Below are 26,014 nucleotides of genomic sequence, written 5' to 3' on the forward strand. Positions count from 1 at the left end.
GAGGACCACATTTGAAGCCTGCACGCATATGGTTATTATTCTTCATAAACCATTAAACTTGATCTTTTCTACATCCCAGAGGTATGTGTATTTAAAAGAGGAATAAAGTACAGGTGGTCCCCAACTTATGTTGGTTTGATTTAAGATTTTTCAGCTTTACAATGGTGGGAAAGTACAGAGCATTCAGTAGAAACTATACTTAGAATTTTGAACTCTATATTTTCTCAGGCTCACAATAAGCTGTACATAGTCTCTCATGATTCTGGACAGAGGCAGCCCGGCTCCCAGTCAGCCACAGGATCCAGAGGAGAGACAGCTAATTCACTTACAAGCATTCTGTGCCCAGAGAGCCACTGTTTTTCACTTTCAGCACAGTATTCAGTAAATTACATGAGATGGTCAACACTTTATTATAAAATAAATTTGGTGTTAGATGATTTTTCCCTAACTGTAGACTAATGCAAGTGTTCTGAGGATATTAAGATAGGCCAGGCTAAGATGCTTAGTAGGTTAGGTGTATTCATTGTATAGTTTCAACTCAGGATGAGTTTTTCAGGAGGTAACCCCATTATCAGCCGAAGAAGATCTGTATAAAGCCAAGAGTATTTTCTTGAAAGGAAACTTTTAAATCCTGCCCTTAAGCCACACCAAAATGCATGACCTACTCAGCCTGTAGACAAAAGATGACCCTGGCTAGCCAATTTAGAGATGAGAAAACCAAGTACCAGGAAAACTGAGTACTTGGGCATCCAATGATCCATGGAAAGTCACCTCCCAAAGAAGGAACAGAATTGAGTTCTATTGACCTGCAGCCCAGTGCTTCATGGAAAATAACATGATGGCTACCTTTTTTTTATTTTTAAATTTTTTGGCCACACCCATGTGTGGAAGATCTCAGGCTGGGGATTGAACCCATATCACAGCAGTGACAATGCTAGGTCCTTAACCCCCTGAGCCACCAGGGAACTCCCCGGCTACCTTTCTTTAAATGCTTACCATGTGCCAGACATTTTTCTAAGCTCTCTTCCTATAAATGTCTTTTAAAAATAAATAAGTGTCACATTCCTTTCCTATTTCTGGTGTTCAGGAGAGACACACCCCCCCCCCACCAGCACCTCTCCTTATACACCTGCCTTAGGCTCCTCTCCACATGTGGAAGTGGGATTAGACACCAAGAATACCATCTCTGCCTTCAGTCTTCACTCTCTTCACCCTTTCTACTCTCCATGGATAATCCAAACCACACCCAACAGCTTCAGCTCAGCTATATACCTGACTCCCAAATCTCTAACTCTAGCATCTGATATACAGTCAGTTCTTAGTAAATGCTCTTTGATTCAATGAACAGATTTAACATACATGGGAAAAGGCAATTGTGTATCAGCTGCTCAAATGAAACTATCCTCTTTAGGTTCTTTTAAGGAAGTTCACATGATAAATTCTTACCAAAATTCAAGTTAATCTCTGCCAACAAACTTCTTTCATCTGACATTTTACCTGTGTTATTCCTTACAAGGCAGTTTTTTGCTGTTAATTGTTTTGCCTCAAGTGCCACATGGTCAATTGTCTGCTCATTTTAGTTTTTATTTGCCTCTCTAACTTTCCTGTTTTATTTTTTAAATTGCATAAGTTAATTTAATTTTTTTTTTTTTTTTTTTTTGGTATTTCTTGGGCCACTCTTGTGGCATATGGTGGTTCCCAGGCTAGGGGTCGAATCGGAGCTGTAGCCGCCGGCCTGCGCCAGAGCCACAGCAACTCGGGATCCGAGCCGCGTCTGCAACCTACAGCACAGCTCACGGCAAAGCGGATCCTTAACCCACTGAGCAAGGGCAGGGACCGAACCCGCAACCTCATGGTTCCTAGTCAGATTCGTTAACCATTGTGCCACGACAGGAACTCCCAGTTAATTCAAATTTTTGATGAAAGTGGGGAACGGAGGAACCAGTTTAACTTTATTTTTTACTTTACTAATCATGACTTTTACTGCAATTATATTCAAATAAAATTTTTCCTCTGCAAAGACCAAAGTAGGAAAAATGTTCATTTACATATCCCTAGACCCTACAATAGGTATGTATTATTTTTAACCACCTTTTCCCCTTCTTCTGGTAAAAAAATCCTGAATTTCATTTGGTGAATAACATCTTCCCCAGTGTTTCAGATATTGTACACCTTGTACACCTGCCTTAGGCTCCTTTAGTGTAAGCAAAGAGCATGTGACTCTGAACTGGTCAATGAGCGGAATTCTACTTCCCTGGCTACAGTGATGACCTGAGCTGGTTCAATCAGAAGGAATCTCAGGCTTAATGTGAGTGCGTCTGTTCCCAGGCATCGTGCTCTTGAGAATAAGTATATATTACCACTGGATTCTCTCTTTCCTATTGGACCTTACCATACAAAGATATGGGCCTGAAGCTGCTAGCTGCTGTTTTTTTGCCATGTGAAGCCTGAGGATAAAGACAATACAGTTGAGAAGAGAGTGAGAGATGAAGAATGTCAGGGTCTAGATGATAACATGTAAGCGCCTGGATCAAACTGGACCTGAAGCTAGTTATTCCTGGAATTCATAGTCGTGTGAGGCAATGAATTCCATTTTTTGCTTTAGCCAGTTAAACTGGATTTACTGTTACTTTCTAGTGTGATCATCTTAACAGATTCAACTATTATTTTCATCTTTGTGTGGGTGAGTGTGTGTGTGCGTGTGTGTGTGTGGTTCTTACATGTAGTGTGGGTTGTAGCACATCGAGAAGAATAGTTGTCAAAAATAAGTGTAGAGAGAACTGAAATTCCTACTGACAGGGGCGGACAACAATTTCCTGTTTAGGAAGGGTACTGACGACAGGTATGCCTTGTTGCTAATAAAACTCACAGTTCTTTCTGAATATGTGTTTAAAATGGACGAAAAAACAGTAACTGCAGGAGTAGGCTGCATTTCTAGCTATTTTAACAGTAATACACAAGCCACAAAATGGGGGAAAGCTAGACCAGAGAAGCAGGTTAAAACAGATACTTAAACATCATGCACAAACACACAGCTTATAGAGAAAAAACCAGGAATCTGAAGCTCACAATGCAGTATAATGCACCTGGCCAGTTCCTTCCTGCATCTGCTTTTATTCCCAGGCTAACTTGTCTACAGGTAGATGCTCAATAAACCAGTTTTATCAGCTCGTTCATAGCTACAAGGGGCACAAAGGGTCACTACCAACCAGTCAATAAATAATGAGACTACTGGCTAGGATTTTCAAAGCCTATTCACCTCTTCCTGCGATCTCACTTCCATTCTCTTCCAGTTCGATTGTTGTTATTTTTCCCCAGATCTCATTTTCTTCTTCCAACGGAAAATCAGTTGACAGGAGGTTGTATTCTACAGATCTTGAACTTTTCTTTATACAAGTTTGTCTGTAATGTCCTGAAACTGACAGAAACAGCAAGCATTCACATACAAACATTTTCAAAGTGATATCAGAGATAAGCATGTGATTTTTAAAAGAAAAAAACATCTTACATTCAGTATTGGAGAATGTGGGCTGAACGATATGTGGCATGGAGGGTTCTCTTTTTTTCATGTTTTCATAAAATACATCTAGCAGCTTAGGTAGAAAGATGACAACTTTAACACTTTTTAATGATGGAGTAGAATGTTTCTTTGCAAAGTCTTCAGTAGCACTGATTATACCATCCGCAACTTGGATGGGTTGCTGTCCAGCATTTCCTGAAAAAAGATTTTTAAGTCACAAAAAAGACGTTTAGGAGTTGCTGCTGTGGCGCAGTGGTTTAAGACTCTGACTACAGTGGCTTGGGTTGCTATGGAGGTGCTAGTTCAATCCCCAGTCCAGAGCAGTGGGTGAAAGGAACCATTGTTGCCACAGCTCTGGCTTGGATCTGATCCCTGGCCTGGGAACCTCCATATGCCACACGTATAGCTGTTAAAAATAAAATAAAACCAATTATGGAGTTCCCGTCGTGGTGCAGTGGTTAACGAATCCAACTGGAACCATGCGGTTTCGGGTTCAATCCCCGCCCTTGCTCAGTGGGTTAATGATCCAGCATTGCTGTGACCTGTGGTGTAGGTCACAGACCAGCTTGGATCCCGTGTTGCTGTGGCTCTGGCGTAGGTGAGACCCCTAGCCTGGAAACCTCCATATGCCATGGGAGCGGCCCTAGAAAAGACAAAAAGACCAAAAAAATAAATAAATAAATAAAAATTAAAAAATTAAAAAATAAAACCAAGTATTATTATTATTTTTAAATAAGTTTAAGCTGGTGTTGGTCATGTAAAGAGACTTGGAAAATGCAGTTCTTGGTGCTGAGAAAGAACGCAGCTGTTGACAGCTGGGAACCGCCCTGGCCTTCGCAGCTGGGTCATGGTATTCTATGGTTGAAAAAAATTTCATAAACATCATCAAATGCAAACCATTCTATGACAGTGATAAATTAAGCCAAGACCAGGGCACAATCACGTCCAACCACAGACAAAAACACGAACACTATCCAACCTTCAAAATGGCCAAACACTCCCTGTCTTGATTAATATGAGTGACTGCTGCTTCATTAACAATCACAGCTTTAGCCATACTCTTCTCCTTCTAGGTAAGAGACCCAAGCATAGAATTGTGTCTGCTTCCTAGAAGTATCCAATTCAGGGCAAAACCCACTTACTTAAGACTGCCACAAAATCACCTAATACAAGCTCGAATTCATCAAAAAGGCCTTTTTATTTTTTTCTTTTTAAAGGCACACTTGTGCCATATGGAAGTTCCCAGACTACGGGTCAAAGTGGAGATGCAGCTGACGGCCTACACCACAGTGCACTGACAATGCTGGATCCTTAACCCACTGAGCGAAGCCAGGGATCAAACCCACATCCTCATGAATACTAGTCGGGTTCTTAACCCACTGAACCACACTGGGAACTCCAATAAGGCCTTAACAACCTCTTGCTGAGATGCTGTGTAGTTCCCTGTGTTTTCCTGGTGGTCTTTAGCTGAAAGGCATTGATATTCCAGAGAAAGGAACATGTGATGTGGATGCAGAAGATCTAGGCTTATGTCCTGGCTCTCCATGGGTTACCGTGTGATCCTGGGTAAAAGTCATTTGATCCTTCTTATATTACTTTGTTAGGGCTGCCCTAACAAAGTGCCATGGACTGGTCGATTAAGCAACAAAAATTCATTTTCTCACAATTTTGGGGGCTAGAAATCTGAGAGCCAGATATTGGAAAGACGGTTTCTTCAGAGGCCTCTCTCCTAAGCTCCTAGATTATCATCTTCACCTTCCGTCTTCACACGATCGTCCCTTGGTACCTGCTGGGGTTCTAATCTCCTCTTCTATCAGGGACACCAGTCTTACTGGATTAGGGCCCACCTAATAACACATTTTAACTTAATTACTGCTTTGAAGACCCGATCTCCAACACAGTGACAGTCTGAGGCACTGGGGTTTAGGACTTCAGTATATGAATTTTGAGGGGCAGACAACTCAGGCCATAATACCTCTAAACGTTAGTTTACTCAGCTATCAAATTGGGATGGTAATAGTAGGTAACAGATAATAGAGATAAGAATATGGTGACTAAAAATACAGTAGTTAAGGGCATAATTATAATTTAAAAAACCTACATAGTGTGAAACAAATTATAATGGTTGAAATATACAGGCCTGGCTGCTCGGGTTTAAACCTAGATATGTTGCTTACTGCTGTGTGGCCTTGTGCTCTAATGTTTCAAGTTCTTATCTGCAAAATGGGGAAACTAAGAGTCAGAGATGAGTCCAGGTTTTGTAGGTTTTGAAATTTATACACCTCAGAAGAAGAATACAAAATTGGGAGTTCCCATTGCAGCTCAGAGGGTTAAGAACCCTGACATAGTGTCTCTGAGGATGGGGGTCTGATCCCTGGCCTCTCTCAGTGGATTAAGGATCCAGTGTTGCTGCAAGCTGTGGTGTCATAGATGTGGCGTTGCTGTGGCTGTGATGTAGGCTGGCAACTGTGGCTCCGATTCAACCCCTAGCCTGGGAACTTCCATATGCCATGGGTGCAGCCATTAAAAAAATAAAATACAAAATTACAAATGTAAAATATATATAAAAGTAACTATCAGAATCAGAAAAGAAATGACAACAAAATATAAGTTTTAAAATGTGAAAATCATTCCCAAGTCACACTTCTCAACTGTATTCCCAAAATGCTTGCAGCCACTCCAACATCCAGTGCAGGGAAAGCCTAAGAAGTCTGAGAAGTCAAAATGGGAAGAAACAGTGGTCTTAACCCAAGGTGCTTTTGAAGTTTTACTAAGTCAAATAACCAGGTGAAGCACTGGAGTTCCTCTAGGGTTTTTTAAAAAAGCTTATGCAGGAGTTCCCTTGTGGCTCAGTGGGTTAAGGACCCAATGTTGTCACTGCTGTGGCTGAGGTCATTGCTGTGGCAAGGAGTTGATCCCTAGCCTGGGAAGGAACTTCTGCATGCCTGGGGCACAGCCAGGAAAGAAAAGAAAACAAAACAAAACATGCAATTGGATGTGAATGAATGGGTCAGGAGCAGCATCTTCAACAAAGAGCAAATTATTACACAATAGGACAGAGGCGATAAGGACGGTGTTCCTAGAAACTGCGAGCAGGATGAACCTGAGCTCGTTGCTTTAGGACAGTGACTGCCTCCTACTCGTGATCTTATCCCACTATCTAATCCCCAGAGCGTGCACAGGGCCTGAGTAATAGCATTTCAGTTTCATGAATGCATAAATGAGGAGCCAGGGGGAGACACTGCAGTAAATCAGGTGGGGGAGGGACTAAGGGTTTGGAACCCCAAAGGAAGGCCTGAGCTGAACAATACCCTGGAATAAGATTTAGTAAGGGAGGGGGGGATCTGGGGACACAAAGAAGCAAAGGTAGCAAGACAGCTGGACGCACCATGGCACCACAGGAAGACGAAACTAGAAAATCAGACAACTCAAAAAGAACAGCTAGTTGCAAGAGACGATGATGATGAGTGTGGCTCCTACTATAATTGTTTCCAGTAACAGAGAAATCTTGCAGAGGAGACCGTGGAGATGGCTAGCAACACTGATTTGGGAGCCAAAGCAGAAATGGTAACTGACATGATAAAAGCAAATGCTTCCCTCAAAGGGAAAAAAAAAAAAAAAAAAATGAAGAGTGAGAAAACCATGATGTCAAGGAGCCAAGTATAGAAAGTTACTGGAACATAAAGAGGAAAGGTGGATAAAAGAGGCTTGGTCCCACAGATGGCCCTCAGGGTCAGAAAGGCTGTCTATCCTCTGCTTGATATCACTTTCACTGCCTAGACTCAGCGTTGAGTTCCTTTGCAGTGAGACTAAGCCTAAAGAAATCTGGATTATTCGGAATCTCTGAGTGATGAGCGCCTGCAAACCTGTTCCGATAGCTGGAAGGCAAACGGAGCTGTGCTTCCTCCGTTCACACTCTTCTAGGATAGTGGAAGTTGTATCTCTGACATTATTTTCTCCAAGAACATGCATTATTATCTTGCACTTTAAGTATCCACCTTGTGTAATTATAAAGTCTCTATGAGGCCGTGCAGCTAAAAAAAAAAAAAAAAAAAGGAAGAAAAAGAAACACAGAGCACATTATTTACAGGAAGCACATTATTTACAGGAAGCACCAATCTGATTATTGAGAAACAAAAAGAGCTAACATTCGAAAAAGCCATGAAGATTCCTGATCAAATCCAGCCTCCCTCAATCTATCACTCCCCAGGACTGTGAGAGGCTCATTTTTCTTTACAATCAGGACTCCTTTATTCAACAACTACATTGTTGAATGTTTTGGGTGCTGTTCAAAAGCATGCTGCTGGGTTAATCTACTCAGTTCTCCAAACAAGCCTATGAGGTAGGCACTGGCTTCCCCACTTCACAGATTAAACAGAGGCACAGAGAAGTTAGATTGGTAGCCCAAGCAGTCAGTGTCCAGGGCTCTTAACCCCCACTCTGGTCTCCAGATGCACAATTTACATATATGCTCATTCAGCAAGATAAATTTTTCAAGGAGGGAAAAACGATGTATTCTGTGATGTAGAGGTGTGAACAGATGAAAACTTCTCCCACCCTGGGGACCTGAGACCTCTTGAGCACTTGGAAACTACAGGGCTGGCTTTAAGGCACTGCCCTTTCGAACCACTAAGCCGGGCTCCAGCAAAAAGAGTGGAGAGTGGGTCCCTGCCCACCCCACCTGCTCCTGGCCAGCCCTGAGCCCTATCACCTGGGGGACTCTTCATTATTCTGGGGTGTCCCACCTACTCTCCCCTCCCAGGCTTTTCTAGCTTCTCCAACCCAGCTTCATTTTATGCTTCTGCTTCCAAGGTACAGAGAGCTCTTCCAGCCCACAAATCCCTGTTAGCCTCCTCGTATTGGTGATCAATGTCACCTGCCTATGATCCCTCTCCAGGGATTTATTCACCCCAGAGAAAATGTCCTAATCAGAGGCAAGCTATTAAGGTGAGAGTTTCAGGAGTTCCCTTGGTGGTGCAGCGGAAATGAATCCGACTAGGAACCATGAGGTTGCAGGATCGATCCCTGGCCTTGCTCAGTGGGTGAAGAATCTGGCACTGCCATGAGCTGTGGTGTAGGTCGCAGATGCAGCTCAGATCCCGAGTGGCTGTGGCTATGGCTGTGGCATAGGCCAGCAGCTATAGCTCTGATTCGACCCCTAGCCTGGGAACCTCCATATGCCACGGGTATAGCCCTAAAAGATAAAAAGACAAAAAAAAAAAAAAATCATGCTTACACAACTAAATGTCCACTGAAACAAACAAACAAACCCTAAATAAGGGGGTTTGAGACTATTCAGGTTGGTAAACAAATCCAGGTACTGGGGGTGGTGTACCTGGAGAGGGCATGGAAGCTCCACATCCCTTCCCTCACATCTTGCCCTATGCATCTCTTCCATTTGGCTGTTCTTGAGTTGCATCCTTTATAACAAACTGGTAAATGTAAGTAAAGCATTTTTCTGAGTTCTGTGAGTTATTACGCTGAATTGCTGAACTTGAGAAGGGGGTGTGGGAACCACTAAGTTGGCCAGATATGTAGGAGGCCCCTGGGACTTGAAGTGGGGGCAGGCTTGTGGGACTGAATCCTTTAACTTGCAGGACCTGATGCTACCTCCAGGTACATAGTGTCAGAACTAGAAAATTGGTTGGTAGACCCATCCATTCATTCATAAAAGGATTAGAAGTCAACTGTAGGATGTAGAACAAGATTGAGGAAAGAGAAAGATAAGTGATACAGCATTTTATACTTTACAAAGCTTTTCACAATCATGGTCCTTCTGAGGTCACAACACCCTCTGGGACAGCCACTACCATATGTTAGTGGAACCACTTTAAGGATGAGAGAAGATTAGATGATATGCCCACAATCCCTCAGTAAATGGTGGAGCCCAGATTATTAGGACCCAAGCCTGTGTTCCCCTTGATACTCATGAGGAAGGAGACAGATGGGATGGAGGGATAAAGGACCTCTCTCCCATAGCCACAAAGTCACACCACCTATACCTGCTCTCCCAATGAACCCATAGGTCCCCTCACAGTATTTTCAGCCCTCTAATTGCCAATAGGTTGTAGCCAAAAGTAGCATGTGACCATACCTAGCCAAGCACATTCATTTTCCACAGCTGGTCCAGCACCTTCTAAAATTGCTTTTGACACCCCTAAATAAGACATGTTAATGGGAAAAAAAAATTAGTTAAAATTCAGTAAGTGTTTTCAGCTTTTCACATTAGACTTTTGTGCATAATTCACAGCCATCCTCAACTTGGGTGAAAACCATTTTTCTGTAGAACCTTCATTCAGTGGCTGATGAATAGACAATCTGATCCAAGCACAATGGCGCTGCACAATAATGGGAAGTCTCTAGTGTCTGAAGTTTTATGAAATCTATTTGAACAGGGATATTTTTACAGTTATTTGAAATTGTTTGCATTCTACCCTCATGATATTATAAAATTGAATTAAAAATATAAAAACAAAAGTTCTGAAGAGTTCCCTGATGGCCTAGCAGTTAAAGGATCTGGTATTGTCACTGCTGTGGCTCAAGTTACTGCTATGAATTCAATCCCTGACCTGGGAATGCCATGGGCGTGGTTAAAATTAATTAATTAAAATAAACAAAATAAAAGTTCTGAGACTTTGAGAAGCATGGATCTCAAAACCGGAACAAAGTTGAGCATTTTACATAAGTTTTTTTGATTTTGTTTTGTTTTCAAAAATAAACAGCTAGTTGGCTGGCCTTCAGACCAGTGATTCTTCCACTCAAGGCAGTAGCTCCCTGCTTTGGACACATCAAATGACAGTTGGGTTGAATGGTTGGAAACACATGGATTCTGGATTTTAATAGACTGGGCTGGAGTTGACTCCACCACTTACCAGCTAATATGTGACTAATCAGTTCCTCATCTGTTATAGAGAAGCTAGCTAGCATTGTACTTCCTTCACGGGCTTATTCAAACATTGAAAGAGATAATGGATGAAAAATACTTAACATAGAGTCTGGCAAGCAGAAAGTTTTGAATAAATAGGTTATTTTATTATCTATCTACCTATGTCTCCTCTATTATACACGTGTCTATTATATTTTTTAAAAATTATATTTTTTGAAAAATTCCTTTTTTCACTTCATTTGCTTTGGTCTCTGACTTTGCGATGATGGAGGATTTCCTCAAGTATCTTCCCTAGTTCATTCATATTTAATAGTAAATTTGAAAGCTCCAGGTGCGGGAAGCTTTGCTGACCCCATAGGCTTCCGCATAATGTGAGCAAGCAGTAAATACTAGATAGTAAGGCAGTTGGTTTCTCCCCAGAAGGATCCTCCAATCTTATGTGTATAGGTCCATCTGTGACTCTGGGACGCCACATGGACAGGTGCACAACACTCACTGTTCAGCACAGAGACTCTCACTGAAACACTGTGACTCAGACTGAAACAGTCTGGCTCCCTGCCCTCATCTTGCCTGTGCTTGGTGAACTAAAAGTCCAGAATCTCTCTGGTTTGGCTTCTCTAGAGAATAAACGTCCCATGTCTGGCCAAGGAAGAGCTAGGGAAGTCACCAGCACATAGCATAGAGGATAGAGTCTAAGGGATACCGATACAAAATGTAATCCAATTCTATTTTCATCTCTTGACTTGTCCTCTGCTTTCCCAGATTCCTGCTGCCTCTAATTCCTGTGTCTCTAGGGGTCGCCGTTCTCTCCTGCAGGTACCGAGTTTTCTCCACTCCACGGCAGTTACCTCAGCTGGCTAGCTGCTTCCCATCTCCTAAAAATATGTTACTATCTCTTGTTCATTGTTGTTTTCCCTCCAATTCTCTTTTTCCTTGTGGGTTTTTATCCTTTAAATTGCTTTACTGTTATAGCTTTAATGATGTCTCAATAGGGGGCGGAGATAAATGCATAATTTATGTTTCCTGTTCTTTTCATCTCCATTTTGAATGATAAATTGAATGGATATTCTACAGATTCAATTCTGCATAGTCAGTTATATAACATTTTCCAATTTAGAAAATGTTTAAACTATTTTTATTTCTGTTTTATCTTACCTTTTTAATTCAAAAGTGATGCCTTATAATATACAAAATGTATTAGTATTAAAATATGTGTACATAGGTTACAAATGAATAGACATATGAGTGGAAGGCATGTTCAAAAGCGTCATATCAGTGGAGGTAGTCAAACATTTTAGGGAGAATCATGAAAAAGGGGATTGAATTTTGTTTCAAGTCAGTACATATGGAGAAGGGAAGAGTTACAGGAGGTGAGATGTGAGTACTGACTGAGTTTCATAAAAAGGAAATGAAAATAGAGGAACTTAAATCCTATTAAATCATAAGGATGCAATTTTGATAGTTGAGAGCTACAAAGGGGATGAAAGCTGACGCTGACTAAAGACAAGGCATTAATGACACCCCACATTTACATCAGTTACAACTCTCTAATCCTCTTCTGGGAAGTGGGCATTTCACAGGCAGAGAAATCGAGGCTCACAGAGATTAAGTGATTTGTCCAAGGCCACACAATGGTAAGTAGCATAGCTGGGATTGAACACAGGTCTTTCTTTTAAGGCTGCACCCATGGCATATGGAAGTTCCCAGGTCAGGGGTCGAACTGGAGCTATAGCTGCTGACCTGCACCACAGCCACAGCAAATCCAGATCTGAGCCACATTTGCAACTAGCTTACACCACAGCTCATGGCAATGCCAGATCCTTAACCCACTGAGAGAGGCCAGGGATCAAACTCACATCCTCACAGATACTAGTTGGGTTCTTAACCCACAATGCGAACCCCCAACACAGGTCTTTCTGATTTCAGGGCCCAGATATTTTCTACAGCATTGTCTGCTCAGGCCACAATTTTCCTCGCAGACATTAAGTCATGTTAATAGTTATGATCAAATATATTGCTTAAATAAAGTACCTAATTTCAGATTAAATGTTTTTGTTGTTGAGTTTACGATAACATCTACTTTTTCTTTGGTGATATCTCCAATAGCAACCCGGAAAGTAATTGCACCAATTTTCATTTCATACGTTGAGACCGCAGGGTTCGACACAGTCCCAAAGATACCTGAAGAAAATAGATGAACAATTAGCTGGCATCTGGAGGAAGAATAAACATCTCTTCCTGGTCCTCTTTCTTTCCCCTACATAAACCCAAACATTACAATATCTCCTAGTCTGTTAAACTGTTGGTTAAAAAAAAAAAAATTAGAAAATAATGCTTTGTGGCCATAGGAGTATCTACGTTTTCTCAGTTAAATAGAATGAGGTAGAAACACCTAAGTGGACCATCTGTTTGTCTGCAAAAGCTGCTGTGGTGCCATGAAAAGTAGTGAGGAAAAACGGAAGAGTGCAAAGCACACTTTCATTTCACACTGACAAACACCTCTGGGAGATTCCTTTTTCTTTTTCAGCTTTATTGAAGTACGATTGACCCCAAAAAATACATATTTAAAGTGTTCAATGTGATGTTATATATATATACATGCTGTGAAATGATTACCACAGTCAAGCTAATGAATGCATCTATCACCTCACATAGTTACTTTGCTCATGTGTCTAAGTGTGTGTGTGGGGGGTGATAATACGTGAGATCTACTCTCTTGGTCAATTTCAGCTGTACAATATATTATTATTATTAACTATAGTCCCTATGCCATACATTAGGTCTCCAGAACTTAATCACCTTGTAACAGAATGTTTATACCTCTGGGATATTCTTTTATTACCATTTCACAAAAAGGAAAATGATCTCGGAGTGACCAGGTCGTTTGCCCAGTGTTAACAGCTCACTGACTCCAAACACGGAGTAGTAATAGGAAGGCTGTTTTGAGGAAATCACCTTTAACAAGTTGGCATGTGAATGTTCACCCCACACTCTGAGCCTTTACAACATAAACGTGTCATTTCTACTCATCCCTTAAGCTCCTTAGGTGTCCCTTTCCACATTTACACAGTAGCAACAGAACCACCTGCTGCAGGGCCATTGTATAGAGTAAATAATATAATATAGATGAAAGAAAGTATTAAAGTTTAGCAGGCCATACACAGTTATCCTTTATTATCATGTCTTAGAAATGCTGGCCTCATTACCAATGATTCGTTCACATCAAATGACTTATTCTTTGTGCGCCCAGGCAATGGAACGTGCCCTAACACCTCCTCCATTACTGAGTTGTTCATCATGGGACTTAGCTTTGTCTCCTTTTATTGGACTTTCCCACTGAAGAATGAATTTCCTCAGCAGAACAACTTTACCAGACCTTGGTTATCTCCAACCATGAGACATCTGTCCTTGTTGGGGTTTCTTTTCAACCATTTGGTGAATTCATCTAAAAATGCCTGATATAGAAAGAAACACAGTTACGGACCACAACAATGTTCTATAGAAATATTACTCCAATTCTTTGGGGTATTGTTCATCAGACATCAATTAGGAACAATAATTTTCAATACATTTCCTCTTAGATTTTTTTGTCTTTTTTTTTTTTTTTTTTTTAGGGCCAAACCCGTGGCATATGGAGGTTCCCTGGCTAGGGGTCTAATTGGAGCTGTAGCGGCTGGCCAATGCCAGAGCCACAGCCACAGCAATGCCAGATCTACACCACAGCTCACGGCAGCGCCAGATCCTTAACCCACTGAGCTAGGCCAGCGATAGAACCCGAAACCTCCTGGTTCCTAGTCGGATTTGTTAACCACTGAGCCACGACGGGAACTCCCCAGAGATTTTTTTTTTTAATTTATTGATGTAGAGTTGATTTACAATCTTGTGTTAATTTCTGCTATATAGCAAAGTGGTTCAGTTTTACATACACATATTCTTTTTCATATTTTTTTCCGTTATGCTTTATCACAGGATAGTGAATATAGTTCCTTGGGCTATACAGTAGGACCCTGTCATTTATTTATTCTATTTATAATAGTTTGTATCTGCTAATCCCAACCTCCCAGTCCTTCCCTCCCATACCCTTCCACCTGGCAACCACAAGTCTGTTTGACTTCAGAGAGTTTTTAATTAAAGAACCATGATTCTGGGAGTTCCCGTTGTGGCGCAGTAGAAACGAATCCGACTGGGAACATGAGGTTGCAGTTTCAATCCCTGGCCTCCCTCAGTGGGTTAAGGATCCAGCATTGCTGTGAGCTGTAGTATAGGTCGAAGATGTGGCTCGGATCTGGTGTTGATGTGGCTGTGGCGTATGCTGGCAGTTGTAGCTCAATTAGACCCCTAGCCTGGGAACGTCCATAAGCTGAAGGTGCGGGTCTGCCCCCACCAAAAAAAAAGGCAAAAAAAAAAAAAAAGAATTATGATTCGACCTAGGAGTTTTCTCATAAGTACCAGTGCTGATTTACTGTACTTCATGGGAAAAACATATTTCTATCCCAACTGCTTGAGAGTAAGCACGGACTTAGAAAACAAAATTATCTTTGATATCTTTTTTAAGTGGTAATGTGGGTAAGTTGTAGCAATTGCCCATGAAGTCAGGTAATAAAATGGTAGTTAACTGTTTCTGCAGCTTTGAGGGTTGCTGTGTACTAGATGCTTCAAATACATTCTCTCTTAAGTCTCACTGCAACTCTGTTACTGCCATGCTCATTTTACACGATAAAACTGAAATTCAGAAAGGTTACCTCACTCAGGCTTTTGGGAGCAAAATCAAGATTCAAACCTAGCTAAAGCTTTGTTCTTTGCACTTTTATATTGTTTGCATTTTTGCTATGAGTGCGCACAATTTATATAAACTCAGGAGTTGCTGTCGTGGCTCAGTGGTTAATGAATCGGCTAGGAACCATGAGGTTGCAGGTTCAGTCCCTGGCCTTGTTCAGTGGGTTAAGGATCCGGCATTGCCATGAGCTGTGGTGTGGGTCACAGACGAGGCTCGGCTCCTGCATTGCTGTGGCTGTGGTGTAGGCCGGTGGCTACAGCTCCAATTAGACCCCTAGCCTGGGAACCTCCATATGCCAGGGGGAGCAGCCCTAGAAAAGGCAAAAAGACAAAATAAACAAACAAACAAACAAACAAACTCAGTAGAACTTTGTCAGGGGTGGAAAAGAGATTTTGGTACTCAAGTGGGTCAACCAGTTACAAGTGCGTAACAAGGAGTGCCATCTTACAAGAGCAGTGCCAGTGGTATTTGCTAAGTGTGTTTTAATTGCTTCTCTACTACTGACTATTGTGCTAGTATTTCTAGCCTTAGACCATATAGATGTGTATAGACTCTCTGTATTCTATCCAAATAACTAAACCGTTGAGGCTTCTCTTATCCAGCCTTTTCTCTGCAGATGAAGCCATGCCTGACTTCACATAGCCGCTGTTAAAATGTCTCGGCCACTTTTATGCCAATAATTTCCTACTGCTTTCTAGGAGTTTATTTATTATACATAACCTGTCTTTTGATAACTGTCTAGGTAGGATTGTATGAGTCATCAGTGTTATCTCGTACTTAAGCCATATGACAAACCCCCACACATACATCAGCACCAACACTTCCAGGTAAGGAACTAGGAAGCACTATTATCTGTAGATCTGTGAAAACATCTGGTTGTACTTAGTTTTGCTTGCCAGAATGACCAGAAGAGATATGTAACCATACCTGACAGCTTTCATCATCACTTGGATGGACCAGGAAGTGAACTTCTTGTAAGCTGTTCAGCTGTGCACTGCTACTAAAACTGCACACTTCTGAAAGGATTAATTCAGCAAAAATAGCTTTGGGGAACCTCAGATTTCCTGTTGCAATCATGGGGAATGTGATCGAAGCGAAAGATTTTCTTCTACAGTCTTCAAACATTTCCTGATTATTTTTGCCATGATCTGAAATGTACAAAATATATGTTAGGGCTCAAGCAGGAGGAAAACAGAAAGAACTCTGCTCTAGCAACTTGACTAGGCCCTCTTTGCTACCATTGGCTTTGTCAGGGCCTACGGAGCCAAAAAGGGATGATGAGAAGAGAGGAGAACGCCTTCCAGGGAGATTCAAACTCATTCAGAAGGGGAAGATCCCACAGCATAGGAAGTTACATAAACAATGCAGCTCATTGCAATTAAAAGTGATGCTTATGAAGAGTTTTTAACAACATGGGGAAATGTTTATGATAAGTTAAAAAAGGCAGGATTAAAAAATATTTGGAAGGGAATCTCAACTAAGAAATAAAATACATAAAATTGACTTCAAGGAAATAGAGCAAAATGTTTATCCAAATTATCTCTAGGTGTGGGATTGCTATTTTTACTTTTGTACTTCTTTGTTTTCTATAATGTACATGTATACTTTCATATTCAGAAAAAAATTAAGTTGAGAGTTCAGCTGGAAGTAGAGGTGTGAATTAAGTTAACAAAGGAAAGGCACTGACCTGCCGTGATGATCCTGCTCCCTTATCCCAGCCTGGAGCCATGACATGGATCACAGCTCGGTAGCCCAGGTCGTAGCCACTTGTCACAAATATGCTACCCACTTTCTCTTCTGCTTTTTGTGTTTTGGCCTTTAACTCTTTCTGGAGATTTGGACCAGCTTTCTTCAAAAGAACCCGAGACAGCCGTCCTCCTCCGAGCTGAAGAGTCCTAGGAACAGTGTTGATGATGACATCGCCCTAAAGGAAAACAGCAACCATTTGCTGGAGATTACAAATACTAAATGCTGGAGAGGGTGTAGAGAAAAGGGAACCCTCCTACACTGTTGGTGGAATGTAAACTGGTGTAGCCACTACGGAGAACAGTATGGAGGTTTCTTAAAAAACTAAAAGTAGAATTACCATAGGATCCAGCAATCCCATTCCTGGGCATATAAATGGAAAAGACAAAAACTCTAATTCTAAAAGATACATGCACCCTGCTATTCACAGCAGCAGTATTTATAATAGCCAAGACATGGAAACAAACTAAATGTCCATCTATCAACAGATGAATGGCTAAAGAAGATGTGTATGTATGCGTATGTGTGTGTGTGTGTGTTTGTATGTATATATATGCATATACACACTGTATACACATACACACTATATACACACAAACACAATGAATATTACTCATCCATAAAAAGAAAGAAATAATGCTTTTTGCAGCAGTACGGATGGACCTAGAGATTATCATGTTAGATGAAGTAAGTCAGAGATAGACAAATATCACACAATATTAATTATGTGTGGAATATAATAAAAACTGACACAAATGAACTTACAACACAGAAATAGACTCATAGACAAAGAATATGAGCTTATGATTACCACAGGGAGAGGGATAAATTAGGAGTTTGGAATTAACAGATACATACAACCACATATAAAATAGATGAACAATAAGATATACTGTATAGTACAGGGAACCACATTCAATATCTTTTAAGAATGTATAATGGAAAAGAATCTGAAAAAGAATAGTTACATACATATGTCTGTATAACTGAATCACTTTGCTATACACCTAAAACACAGCATTGCAAATCAACTATACTTCAATAAAAAATAAATAATAAATAATTTAAAAATTTGTTAGAGACAGAGTCAATAATTATTGAGCACCTCTGACTCACTAAGCATTGTGGGGTAATGCATAAGATATGTTTACTTATTATTCTGACTTGTCAGCCCTATGCTCAAGGGATTTACAATCTGTTGTTAGAACTTAGACATCAGAAGGAGGTGGGCCCCAAAACTTAGAAATTAAGGAAATATAAATATATTACTCACTATTGTCAAGTCAACAGGTAATGAGTCAGAGTAGAGCTATGAAAATGAGTGAAACAGGAGTTCCCACCGTGGCTAAGAACCCAACATAGTTTCTGTGAGGGTGCAGGTTTGATCCTTAGCTTTGTTCAGTGGGTTAAGGATCGGCATTGCCACAAGCTGTGGCATAGGTCATAGATGCGGTTTGGATCTGGTGTTGCTGTGACTGTGGCGTTGGCCTGCAGCTGCAGCTCTGATTCAGCCCCTAGCCCAGGAACTTCCATATGCTGCAGATGCAGCCCTAGAAAGAAAAAACAAGAAATGCAGGTAATAGAGAAATAAAAGGTGGACTTTCACATCCTTGCTTGGGGTTAACTTGGATCTCTCCACACTTGGAGAATAGAGTGCTTGGTAAGTATAGCTCAGCATTTAGTATAGATCTAAATTGATTAAGATCAAATTTAGATGATCTTAATCTTTGACTTCAAATCACAGAACCAGTTAACTGACTGCCATTATTCTTTGGTGGCTTTACTCAATAGCACCACTTACCGAGAAATGTAAAACATCCGCCCTTACCAACAGGAGTTTCAGACCTTCTTTGGTTTGGATTGAGGTTAGAACATCTGTGTCTGAATGAATATCTTCCCAGCTGTCTTGTTTCCTTGCCTGAAGAAAACAGTAAAAACCATTACCAGCCAGCATCATCTGAAAATTTTCCTCATAGGTGTCCAAATAGAAAATAACTGTTAGATTTCCCAGATTTCTCTAAGTCATCCCTAAGGTTCAAAAGCAATAATTTATTAACCACAAGATTTGAGTATTAGTTATATTAATCCCCCAAACGCCAGTGAACTTTTGTACTTATTCCCCCTAAGAATCCCAGGCTGTATTGTCACTCAATATCCCCTGGCTCTTACTGTTCAAGGGCACCTTGATTGTATTTCCGACTGTACTTCTGGCCCAAGGATTTGCTGTATGGCCAAAGCCTGCTCTTCTTGCCAGTGCAGCAGAGAGAAAGTGCAGGTAAATTAATCTGCCCTCCTATCCCCTCAAGCCTTTACCCAGTGCTTCACTGGAGTTGGTGCAAAACTACCCCAGCAACTTTGCCTCCCAAAGAAGACCCACTCCGAATGTCCCCAGTGGGATTAATGGTAACTCATTTGATAACCCATCCTATCAGTGTCATTTACTTCCCTGTTAAAATCACATGGAATTGAATCCTATCTCAGATCCTTTCTCAGATCTTTTCTGGAGAATCCAAACTAAGACACAGCCCTCAGTCCCCCACAATAATGCATTTGTAGTTTGACTATTAATCAGTCATAGAATTTTAGAATTTAAAAGTCATCAAGGATCATCCAATATAGAAACTTCATTCTCCAGAAAAGGAAACCAGCATGTGAAGAGATGAAACCACTTGCTCTAAGACAAACTATGAGCCAATGAAGGACATAGTACTTGAGTCTGCTCCTCATGGGATCTAGGAAGAGGAGCCCACCTACCTGATGGTGTTCTCATACCTATAACCAGTAAAACCATGGCATCGCCCCCCCCCAACACACACACCTTGCCCCCCCCCTTGTGACAGACATTAACTGGTATCAGCTCTCTTTTCCCATCAACCAGATATCGCCTCAGAATCTTTCCCAACACAGAGTTCCAGACAACTATCGTTTGATCAGAAGTAACCAATGAAATGAAACATATTTTCCATGCCTGATCTAACTCAAAAAGGATATGAATTTTCTTTGTTTAAAACAGTCTTAGAGAGGTTTCCACACTCTATTTTTTGTGACAAACAGAAAACTGTAGAAGTATTAGGAATGGGCTTCTTGAACAATCCCTTTCACTTGCTCGGAAATTCCATTCCTCTCTTTATACTCTCCTGCATGCAGTCAAGTATGTTCCCTGAAAACGTTACCAATGACCTCCTGCCCCCAAATTCCTTTCATATACATTCTTTCAAGCACTGATGTAAAGACAAGAAAACCTTCCAGAAGAACCAGTCACTTTCTGTCATTTTTTTTTCTTTCATGTTTTGATTGGTGTCTTTAATTGCATTACAATTTTTTTCATATTCTCCAAACAACCTATGATTATGACCATCTCCTTGAACATTTCAGAGTCAATCAACACTCTCATCATCTTCCTCACTGCTTTTTATGTCCTTCCACACTGCTGGCTTTGCATTCAATTCAGTGACATGATGTCAGAGAATTGTTTGGAAAGATCTTCTTCCCAGGTCTTGATGACCTTGACTTTTGTTCCTCTTTGAGTGAGTTAGGTGGCCGCAGACCTGAGTGTCACCTCCATCCCCTTACAGTTGACATGGGGCCATGTTACCTCATCATGGCACCTCCCCCTCTTATAATTTATCATTTCATCAGGTGATGCTTTCTCTGAAAGATCTTCCACATGAGAGGATCCAGGGCCATCAGGAAGGTGGCTGGCAACTTTATCAGGGGCTTCTCCTTTCCGTATGAGGCTGTGCCAAAGACACATAATATGGAAACGCAAAGACAGGCCATTTGTTGAAGACAAGCTTTTTGGCCAAGTAAGTGTCCACCCCTAAAAATAAAAAATAAAGATAGACACCATTCAGAAAAAAAATCTTTGGCACAAAAGAAATCCTGAAGAGTTCTCTTGTGATGCAGTGGGTTAAGGATCTGGCATTCATCACTGCAGCAGTCTGAGTCACTGCTGTGGCACAGGTTCGATCCGTGGCCTGGGAACTTCCACATCCCATGGGTGTGGCCAAAAAGAAAAAAGAATCCTAATACTAATGAGACTCTGAAATACAGTGTATCTACCTAAAATGGTACCACTGTCACTCTGTTCAATGAAAGATATGACATACATGAATCCTCACCTAATGGGATAGACTATTCCAGTCATGTTTAATTTAGAGAAAATTTTGTAAAATTAATCTGATTTTCCCATTGATATTCATTATACTATTGAAGAGGTTAATTTTTTTCCTGAAAAAAAACGCTGGCCCTTAGAGATTCAATAAATATAAATAATAATGCATGAGCAATTCAAAACAACCTATTAGAAGTAAACCCAATGTCATTTTTTAAAGGAATAGTTAAGTCACTGAGCCACCAGGGAGCTCCTTTTCTTGAGGGGGAGTCTTTTACTTTCTGCTAAATTTTTCTGTAAAGCTAAAACTGCTTTAACAATGAAGTCCATTCAGGAGTTCATGCTGTAGCTCAGTGGATTAAGAATCAAATGCACCAGACTGAGATGCTGTGGAGGTGCAGGTTCCATCCCCAGCCAGGGGCAGTGTGTTAAGGATTCCAAGTTGCGGCAGCTGCATGGCCTCATGGGCCACAGCTGTGGCTCAGATTCAATCCCTGGCCTGAGAACTTCCATATGCCCCAGGTGAGGTCATTAAAAATAAAAATAAAAATAAAATAAAGTCCATACATTTTAAAAAGGCAATAATGAGATGTGGGGCTATAACAATAGAAACCTAGTAATGAGAATGTGTTTGATGACTAATAATCCCAGGCCACAGAGATGAAAACAGACAATGCTTGGAGTATTGTGCTTAGCTCAAGGTGTCAAACTTTGCAAAGGGAGTATGAAAACTAGATATGGTCAAGAAAGAGGGAAACAGATGCTGTGAAAGGATGAAAAACCATGTCATATGAGGATACATAAAAGGAACTGGGAGTATTTAACTTGCAGAAATAGAAATAATGAGTGAATTGGGGTGCAGGGAGTAGGGCATAATAGTTGTCAAACATTTAAAGGACTGTTGTGTGGCTGGAGTGTGCCTGTGTGTGTTTTCCCATACATTTTTATTTACAGAACTATATTGAGGCTGGATTTAGTGCATAGGCTGATATATGGTTAGATAGGGACAAGGTTGATCCTGGTATAAGTACTCTTTAACCATAAATTTCCTATAGCTGTGGCATGGCCCCAGAGCTCCCCGCACCCTGAAGCCACTGTGGTGAGCGTGACCGTACCTGATGGCGATGGGGCTGAGTGGCCACACTGGGAAGCATCATCCTCGCCACACCTGCCCTGCTCCTAGGCGCATGTGCCACTACGTTCCCAGCAGTGCTGGTGGCCAGCGAAATGCAGCGTGATCAGGCACACGTGGCTGGGCACCAAGGCACTTAGTTTTCTGGAGCAGGAGTAGCAGCGACCTGATGCTGCTGCTGCTGCTGCTGCTGCTGCTGCCTCCCCTCTGCTCCCCTCCCCCAGCGCTGCGCTAAGCCTATGAGAACCTCACGGCTACGGTGCTGCATGCTGCCTGGCTGGACCGACACGTGGCCTTCGAGTTCCTGCTAAAGGCTGACGATGATTGGTTCAAGTGGATGGAAGCGCTGCCGGGGAGCTGAGCTTCCTGCGAACCCCTCCCATTGCCTCTATTGGGGCTTCTTGTCAGGCTGTGGCCGTGTCAGGCTTATGGGCCACTAGCGCGAGGTCGCCTGGCAGCTCTCTGACTATTACTTACTGGGCCGTGGCTACGTGCTCTTGGCTAATGGGTATATTAACTGGCGCATCAGCCGCCATACTTGGGTTCCTGGCACAGCGAGTGCAGAGGGAGCATGACCTGCGCTTAGACATCGAATACAAGTCCAGGGTCTGCAGCAACAAGTATCTGGGGACCCACAAGCAGAGCCTAGAGGACATGCTGGAGAAGCAGCAGATGTTGGTGTGCGAGGGACGCCTGTGCAAGCAGGAGATACAGACACGCCTGTCCTGTATCTATGCCTGGTGGATGCCGCCCTCTCAGAGCTGCCGGAGGAAGGTAGGCATTCCTTGACCGCTGTCCGGAGCACCCAGGATGGCAGTCTTCCAGCGTGGCGGCTTATCTGTTCTGCCACACATGGTGGTGCCAGGGGCCGGGGCGGGGGGTGGGGGGGTGGGGTGGGCACTATGCCTGGCTAAGCTGACAGCTTCTAGCTAGTTGTTAGCTCGCGGCCAGCCCTCGAAAGTACCTGGTTTACCGGGTGCTCCTGGGCCCTCGGGGAGATGCCAAGCAGCAGTGGACAACTCCTAAGCGCCCCAGCTCCCATCTGCATTTAGGTATTCACCTCAGTGGCCATACATGGTGGCCTAATTGATAGCATCTTGTTCTGGGTCTGGAGACCCCCTAGGGCAGGCGGTAGCCAGCATCATGTCCAGGTAGAAATGTCTAACTCTGGATTTTGGCATTTGCCTGAATGGGGAGACACCTGTCTGTGGGAGTGCCAGCAGGCAGCTCCATGGGGCCCATCCTCTCACTGTCCCCTCCCAGACTAGGGCCAAGGAGCCAGAAGATGGAGCTGACCTGAAAGAAAAATTCCTGACTCCTTCAGGGGTGGCGACCATGTTATGTCCTGCTCTGCACTGAAAGCTGTGACCACTGTTAACTGACCCAAGGCCCTGGCACTTCAAGACTCATCTTGTGTGGCAACCCAGTGGCTTTTATCGAAATTATTGTTGCTTTATTTAGTTAGGTCATCTCCTCTTGTGTCTCCTATTGGTACCACTTGTCACATGTATGTCTAGGATTTAACTTTGTTTTATGAATCAACTTTCATGGTATTTTGGTCAGTCTGTTGCTCTGAAGTGAATTTGTGATACATGTAATTCAGCACTTGCCTGCAATGTATTTATAAATTTTGTAAATTTGGGAGTTCCCATCGTGGCGCAGTGGTTAACGAATCCGACTGGGAACCATGAGGTTGCGGGTTCGGTCCCTGCCCTTGCTCAGTGGGTTAACGATCCAGCGTTGCCGTGAGCTGTGGTGTAAGCTGCAGATGCGGCTCGGATCCCACGTTGCTGTGGCTCTGGCATAGGCTGGCAGCTACAGCTCCAATTCAACCCCTGGCCTGGGAACCTCCACATGCCGCAGGAGCGGCCCAAGAAATAGCAAAAAGACAAAAAAAAGAAAATTTTGTAAATTTGCAATGATAAGTGCTTAAGTTGGGATTGTGTGTGTCTCCATGTATTCAAACTATTTAAGAGAAGACTTTTCTATCAGAACTTAGAGAGAAAAAAAAAAATCTCCTACAGAGATAGTTCTATTTTGTCTGGGTAAAAACCGCTTTTACTGGAGTTCACTTTGTGGCTCAGCGGGTTAAGAACTCGACATAATATCCATGAGGATGCGGCCTCAATCAGTGGTTTAAGAATCCAGTGTTGTTATGGCTGTGGCTTAGGGCTGCAGCTGCAGCTCTGATTCGACCCCTGCCTGGGAACTTCTATATGCTGCAGGAGCTGCTGTTTCATCTAGAAGTGGGAAATATCAATCTGGCGATCTTTAAAGGGTACCATGAGATGGTATTGTTAAATCAGCAAGGGGTCTTTTGGTTTTTGTTGAGATAAAAACCTGTATTAACTGAATATCCACAGGCTTTTTGAGGTTCCTTGGAATCTTGACAATTGCATGTAGTTTTTGTAGCTCCTTCATTATCTTTCACTCTCCATTTTTTTTTATTCTTCCTTCTTAAAAATTGAGGTATAGTTGATATATAATATTGGTTTTAGATATATGACATAATGACTCAATATTTGTATATATTGTAAAATGATCACCACAAATCTAGATAACATCTGTCACCATACATAGTTACAAAATTTTTTTCTTGTAATGCAAACATAGAATGCTTCAAGAATTGGCATGTCTTCCTTGCACAGGAGCTATGCTAATCTTCTCTGTAGGGCTGCAACTTTAGTACAAGCATTGTTGAAGCAGGCATTGCCAAGGGTTTATTTTTACAATACAAAAAGAAGATCAGGCAGTAGTAGGTAGAATTATAGTAAAACATATTTGGGCTTTAAACAACTGTAATAAAAAACAACAATAACAATACATACTTGGGCTTTATATAATGCTAATTTTTTAAAAAAAATTATTAGGGAGTTCCCATCATGGCACAGCAGAAACGAATCTGACTAGGAACCATGAGGTTGCGGGTTTGATCCCTGGCCTTGTTCAGTGTGTTAGGGATCCAGCGTTGCCCTGAGCTGTGGTGTAGGTCAGAGACAGGCTCGGATCCCGAGTTGCTATGGCTGTGGCATAGGCCAGTGGCTACAGCTCGGATTAGACCCCTAGCCTGAGAACCTCCTTATACTATGGGTGCAGCCCTAAAAAAAAGACAAAAAAGAAATTATTAGAACTGTCCTAAGGTGAAATGGGCCAACTTGGAAGACAGTGAGTTCCCAGACAAACAGAGATGGGCTATCACTTAGTGATATGACTTTATTTCTAAGGTAATTGTTTTGCTTTTGGGGGAGGGGGGTGAAGAGAAAAAAATTCAGTTATTTTTTAATTGAATTAACCTGCCTATTTTCAAATACATTTTATCCAGTAAGTAAATTATTGCAGTATTCTTATGTCAGAGGTGACAACAATATCAAGATGAAGGACACTGACCCATTTAAGCATCATTTAATAATGGCACTTTATCCGTGTATCTTCTGAGCCATAGTTATCTAAAACAATATTTATATCTATTGTTTTTTATCAAATTAGTAACTTGTGTTTTCCATTTTTCCTAATTTGATGATTGTAATAGCTTTTTATTGACACCTGTTATGTCAGATATTTTACAAATATTATCCCATTTAATCTTTATAAGGACCCTGTGATACAGATTTGTATCCCCACTTTTAATGAGAAAGCAGAATCAGAAAGTAACTTTGCCATTGCTGTCCAGCTATTTAAATTCTAGAGGAATATAAATATATACCTTTCGGATTCTAAAGGCTAGTGGTGCTCTAGCATTTCTATTTAGAAGGTTGCAGTGTAACCATCTGGCTAGAAGTAGGGGGAAATGAAGGGAGCTTGTCCTGAAGCTGTATATTTCTGGAGGGTGTAAGTAAGAT

The 26,014-nt window shown here is 41.7% G+C and overlaps 1 protein-coding gene and 1 pseudogene across 1 annotated transcript in view; one reads left to right on the forward strand and one right to left on the reverse strand.

Annotated features, from left to right (window-relative positions):
- LOC100520273 (poly [ADP-ribose] polymerase 15) overlaps positions 1 to 26,014 on the reverse strand; it is a gene marked incomplete at its 5' end in the record, with an annotated part of 54,211 nt that overhangs the window by 13,882 nt on the left and 14,315 nt on the right. The window contains 9 exon segments of the mRNA XM_021069823.1: positions 3,509 to 3,715; positions 7,387 to 7,554; positions 9,615 to 9,677; positions 12,438 to 12,587; positions 13,783 to 13,861; positions 16,111 to 16,289; positions 16,292 to 16,331; positions 16,871 to 17,107; positions 18,731 to 18,847. Of these exon segments, the coding sequence (XP_020925482.1) occupies positions 3,509 to 3,715; positions 7,387 to 7,554; positions 9,615 to 9,677; positions 12,438 to 12,587; positions 13,783 to 13,861; positions 16,111 to 16,289; positions 16,292 to 16,331; positions 16,871 to 17,107; positions 18,731 to 18,847 (1,240 nt within the window).
- On the forward strand, positions 22,168 to 23,053 carry LOC110256543 (annotated as a pseudogene).

The sequence above is a fragment of the Sus scrofa genome, chromosome 13 (genome assembly GCF_000003025.6).
Source record: "Sus scrofa isolate TJ Tabasco breed Duroc chromosome 13, Sscrofa11.1, whole genome shotgun sequence".
NCBI classification, from domain to species: Eukaryota; Metazoa; Chordata; class Mammalia; order Artiodactyla; family Suidae; genus Sus; species Sus scrofa.